The 6,106-nt window shown below is 45.0% G+C and overlaps 1 protein-coding gene across 1 annotated transcript; it reads right to left on the bottom strand.

Annotated features, from left to right (window-relative positions):
- Nucleotides 262-5,477, bottom strand: LOC8055663 (ARF guanine-nucleotide exchange factor GNOM). The gene is made up of 2 exons (XM_002464903.2): nt 4,583-5,477; nt 262-4,246 (listed from the first exon to the last, which is right to left on the bottom strand). Exons 1-2 carry the CDS (start codon nt 5,318-5,320, stop codon nt 704-706), a joined length of 4,281 nt encoding a protein of 1,426 aa, XP_002464948.1. The 5' UTR covers nt 5,321-5,477; the 3' UTR covers nt 262-703.

Below are 6,106 nucleotides of genomic sequence, written 5' to 3'. Positions count from 1 at the left end.
ACTTGCCACTCTGATATTTTAATCTGAAAACAAGTAGCATTTCAGTAAGAAAAATGTGTTTGCAAATTTTGACTACAGCGCCGCATGTTCATTTGAGCCTATGAATGCAGGAGGCACATAAAGCAAAAGAACCAAAGATGCAGCAGGAGCGACGAAGATGCATGCTCTCAGCTGCTTGTCCTTCCTGCCTGGCCTCTAATAAACAAAGGAAAATAAGGGCATCTTTATTGAGCTCTTTCACATTCACAGGTGAATGATAAATTTATATGTACCAGCAATCCAGCATATCACCCATATATATGAAGTAACTGAAGAGCACATTCGTATTGGACGCCTTGTGACACCAGATAATGGCAAGGGAAAACCTTAACACGGTCGCACCTACTGCTTTAAGCAATTTCCCCCAGTAGTACCGTACACAGGTGCTGGGATCATAACAATAAACAGCCAAAAGCTTTGATTCCCCAAGGCCGGTAGCACACTATATTTATCATACAACTTTGCTGTTGCAACAATAAAGCCCAAAGTAACAACCTTGTCAATAACAAAATTATATATATAAAGTAAGAAAATTACAATATACCATCTTACTCTTCCTAATGGCACATACAGAACTGCCACGCATCTGTGTATGGTTTTGGAACAAAAAGTTGAAAGAATCCAGCTGCAACTAACTTGATTGGATGGAAGAAAGTATAATGTCCTATTGATCATTGTTCTTGTCAGATTGCGCTTGTGTATCCAATTTGTTTTCTTCAACTTGAGTTGTGCTGCCATCCTCATTGTCAGGAAAAATTTCTGATTGTAGAGAGGGCGCAATCTTGTTAACTTGAAGCCATGTTGCTTCCCAGATACTGTTTTCACTGGCACCTGTTTTTGACAGGATCCCACTTGCTTTCATCACCATCAGTATGTTCTTGACTAACTCTGGGATAGCCTCTTGTAGCTTCTCTGTCCTCCTCCCCCTCACTTTGACTTTCATGAACTTCTCTATCATGTCAAGGACCTCCAACCACAGCTTATCAAAACTGCCCTGCCCTGATAGGTCTTTAAGTGACTGCAAGAACACCTTGCATAACAGTTTTACAGCATGCAAGAGAGACACCTCCATGTTTCTGAAATCCTTTGGTGAGTAGCTCTGAGCAATCTCCAACAGTTCGTCAAGCAACTGGAAAATAATGTCAAATGCCATCAACCATGTTGAAGACTTAACTGATATTCCATCAACTACCAAGCATCTGTGCAACGATAACAACGCATGGTTCCTCACTTCTTCTCTTTGATCCATGCACACCTTGCGTAGAGCCTGCACTAGCCGCAGCCACATCTCAGCAATTCCTTCCAATATTCTGTCTGCCTCTCCACCAGCTTCTCTAACCTCTCGTGACCATCGAATAAGGCTGTTAACTGAGTCTGCCATTAGGTTCAAAGCATGGATAGATCTTTCTGCAGACCCAAGCCGAGATTCTGCAAACTGCCTTGATGCCTCCACTGAAAGGATGAAGTTAGCAGGTGAGAGGTGTGCTCCTTCTGACATGATAAAAACCAGGGCTTCAAATCCTGCATCAGAAGCATCAGGATGGCGTGCCGTGATGCAGAGCAAGGAAATGATAGTCCGCCAGCCCATCTGGGATTTGATATGGGTCGCATTGGCCTTGACAAGCCGTGTGACCTCCAAGGTAATGTTCTCACAGTAAGCATCAGCTACACGGGCATCAAGTTTCAGAATCAGCTGCAATGACCTCAGCAAATCATCTACCAAGTTCGCCTTATAGGGAAGCAACCTCTGACAGATGTGCAGGAGCCCAAAAACAGCCTTCTCCACCAGGTTGCAGGGCATCACCGTGGACTGGACAATATGGGTTATGTGCTCAAAAACATCCTGCCACAAAAGAACAATCCTGTCTCTGTTGTTTAATGTGACAGTAATTAGAAGCTCTAAGCAAAAGACAGATATGCCTTCGTCATCAAGTGAGCTGGTGATTTTCTGAGGTCTGCCTGCTGCCTGAATGAGGGCTCTTGCCAGATTTGAGAGTGAATCAGCTTGCAAGAATTTGCTCTCAGTGAAGATGGTACCTATTTGGCACTTCTTTACAGTCTCTGAAGCATTCCTCTGAGCAGCGAGTTGCTCCTCAGTTGGTTGGGACCTTGGTTCATCAGCATCCAAGTACAGTAGTTGGCTGAACCTCCCCATCAGTCCATAAGTTTTCCGAGGAGTGCTAATTGGCAAAACTTGAGGAGCAGATGAAGCAAGTTTGCCGGGTAATGAATCTGAAGAGGATTCCTGATCATCAGTTGTATCGCCAGTGAGGCAACCAGGAAGAAGTCCTATCTTATGCAATCTTAAAATACAATCTATTATGTTCCTCCATCCGCTGCGTATATGATCACCATAAGCAGTTGCTATAGTGAAAACAGCTTCTGTTGCCATTCTAGCCTTGGTATCCTCCCCGAAAGCTGTTACAGGATCATCAATGTAAGAAGTGTTCAACAAAGTGGTGAATTTAGATAGTGCCACAACAAGATCATTGAGAACATCATCAAGATGATAGAATGCAGCCAGTTTTGCCACCGACAGGAAGCCATCAATGCATCCTGTAAGAACCTCTTCATGCTCAACATTGTCAAAAACCACAGAAACAGCAGCAACTGTTGGTCCGGCCATAACGGAAAACATGTCATGATCAAGGAAAGGGTAGGAGTCACAAGCAATGTACATTGATGTTCTCTTTGACCTCCACATTAGATCAACCCAACGACTGAAAGACATCTCAGAACACCCAGCTCCTTGCTCAGGAATAGTTCTGATTTCATTCCGGCAAATAGAATAATAAAGCTCTGACAAGAATTCTCTTGGCAGATCGTTTCCTCCATTTATACGGCGATTGTTCCTAATAAAGTCTTCCTCAGTCATCTTCTTCTTAACCCTTACATTGTGCTGATCAGTATTGAGCATGATTACAGAATATGACAACACCAGAGCTGCATCTCTATTAACAAACATTTGTGGTGACTGTTCATAATATCGCTCAGAAAAGGCCTCAAGAATTCTCTGTATCTTCTGTGACTCACCAGGCAACCGGAAAGTTTCCAAGAAGAGCCTTAAGGCAGCATCCAAATTCATATCCTTAAAGTCAAAGGTTCTAGCAAATTCATGAAGGACCCGGATAGAGAATTCATCATGATTACCCAGGTAATCCCCAAGAAGATTCTTGTCCAACCCAGGTGTGTACCTGAAGAACAGAGCAACATTGTGTGGATCAAGTTTTTCAGGCAAAAGATGAACGCCTTGTAGGTACTCAAAACCCTTCTTTTTGTCCCTATTAAAATGTTCAACACCAACCATTAGCTTTCTCTTGATGCTTTTTTGCTGGTGGACAAATTTAACCCACTGATCAGGATCATTACTGCTCTCACACTTCAACTGCCAGAAAGGAAAATATTCACTTATTTCTGGCACTGTTTGATCATGATGTTGAGGTGCATTATCAGTCCGCTGTGCCATGGCCTGAATGACAGCAACCAAACCATCCAAAGCAAGCACATTTAAAGCTGACAAAGGACTGTTCACAGGAAATGCACTCTTAGACAGAAGGTTAGCTAACTCTTCAAAAATATTTGAGCACTGTAAATCACAGTCCATATTTGCATACATCTCAGCCATAAACTCTTTCTGCCGGCAAAAATCGATTAGAGCCTCAAGGGCAACTTCTTGCTGCTGATAACTTGCTCCATATCTACTCTGTGCTAATCTTAGGATAACACATGAGAAGAAAGCCTCTATTTGCAGCTTAAGTTCATGGCGCAGATGGTAAAAGAGAGTAAAAACTATGCTGCACACTGTCGACAGGATCAGGGGGCTCATTGACAAGCCAAAATGCATTAGGTTGCGGAACAATTCATCCTGTACAAATGATAAAAGTTTTTGATGTCTGTGTATAGACGAAGCCGACAGCTCGATAGCCGAATTAATCAACCCCAGAGCAAAAAGCGGCACATCCTCATCAAAGTCAATTGGACTCATCCTTGGGTTCACCTTAATGTCCTCTGCTATGTTCAAGAGGGAGCACAAGAATTGCAATATCTCTACCATACAAGGAACCCCAAAGGGCTCCATCAAGTCTTTGTCTGGCACGACACCAGAACCATCTCCCACCTCATCGCCAGAGCTGTTCAAACATACATAGTCACTCTTCCCGTTCTCTGTCTCCTCAGCACCCAAATTTTGGTTCTTGCAACCAGTAACCTGCATAACAAATGCTACCAGCAAATTAATAAAATTCATTTAGTATAATGAGCCTTCCAAGTTCCTACTAACAAAAGCTTGTTTCCAAACTAAGAGCTGATCTTAGTGTCAGATTGTCAGTATTTGCACCGTGGTCATATTGCTCAAATGACAACAATTAGTTAAACTAAGTACAAAAAAGGCCCTAGATCATTTCGCTTGTTTACACTTCAGACCAATGTACACAAGCATAGTAGGAGTAAGTTGAGTTATTATGCTGAGGGAGGAATGGTATAGCAACATTTTACATGATCATCAGCACAGCAAAGTAATAGCAAGTATAACAATGCTTCATACCTGCTCGTCGGACAACACAGTGACATGGATGTCCGGCAGGCGGGCAAAGACAGTTCTTATAACCTCCTGCATTGTCTGGCGGGAGACACGCTGCAGTAGCTCCCCCTTGGTTCCAGCCTGCTGCACGACGCGGAAACATGTGTTGACGATCGTGCAGACATGGCGGTTAGCAAGCGCCGGTGCTGCACGGCTGCGCACGCAGGCAAGCAGCACTTGCAGGACCCTTGCCAGGACGGCCTCCTCAGACGCCGGGTCAGTGACCTCAAAGCGGCAGGCCGTGACGGCGTCGACGACGGCGGCCATGGCCTCGGCAGCGGCTGGTGCGCCAGGCCCGACGAGGTCAAGGGTGAGGATCTTGTGCAACGACGAGAGCGCGGCGCCCGTGATGGGCGCCCCAGTCTCGTCGGAGCGGACGACATCGAGGAAGGGTCGGAGGTAGAGGAGCGGCTCGACTCCCGCCCAGCGACCGTGGCCCCACGCGGCAGCGCGGCGGCGGAGAGCCTTGAGCCCCGCGACGAGCGGGTGGTCAAGGTGCTCGTCGTCGCCCGCACCACCGTCGCCACCGCCGTAGCGGACGCCCGCCCAGCGGACGTTGCGGCGCATGACGGCGAGCACCGTGGCGGCCTCTGACGCTAGCACACACGCCATCGCCAGTCGCGGCGCCCCGTGATCGGATCCCGCCCCCGCGACGGCTCCGGATCCTGCGCCCGACGGCGATGCTGCCCTGAGCCCGCCCATGGATCCGAGCGAGCGCGCGGGGTCGGGGTGCAGCTACGACGGCGAGGGCATTTGGGAATTGAGATCTGAGGGAAGGGGCACGTTGAGATCTGGGTCTGCTGTGGTGTACTGCGAGCCAAGGGCTGGATCTGGAAGAACTCCTAGTCAGTCGTGAGGGTTTCTTTATTATTTGCTTTTTTTTTCTTTTTCTTTTTACAATAAAAATACAGGTTTTGGGCGGGTTTTGTTTGGCCGAACATCCTTTTCCATCTTTTGATTGGAAATCTTAAGTCTCAAACTTCACAAAATTGTATATGTAACCAACACTTTGTCGTCAATTTGACCAAAGAGCGAAATAAAGTTTGGTTTATTATTATACTCTTTATTTTTGGATATTTGTGCTTTTGTCTCCACTTTGCTATGCTTGAAGAATAACATGAAAAGTGTTGGGGAGGTGCACCACCACGTGACAAACGATTACAAAACTTGAAAAAAAAATAGAATTAAAATTATAGTCTGGTATGAACCAAACACACTCTATCTCTATATATGTTGCTCCATGTTTTGAATTAAATTAGAAATTCATAAATATTATAAATATTAAATAAAATATGTTGCTATCATGACTCGAGGATAGATCCACATAATACTTTTCGCGGAAACCTTGCTATTGATGAAAACTTATTTTAGGGACCCCTTGTCACTTTTTTTTGACAATTACCCCTTGTCACTTAAGTTATTATGAAATGTGATATAGCTAGAATAATGAGAACCTAATTCTTGATGTCTAGTCATTAGTAGTAACAT

Source organism: Sorghum bicolor, chromosome 1, assembly GCF_000003195.3.
Source record: "Sorghum bicolor cultivar BTx623 chromosome 1, Sorghum_bicolor_NCBIv3, whole genome shotgun sequence".
NCBI classification, from domain to species: domain Eukaryota; kingdom Viridiplantae; phylum Streptophyta; class Magnoliopsida; order Poales; family Poaceae; genus Sorghum; species Sorghum bicolor.
The sequence above is the reverse complement of the archived record's forward strand: the minus strand, read 5'-3'. Positions and strand labels throughout refer to the sequence as shown.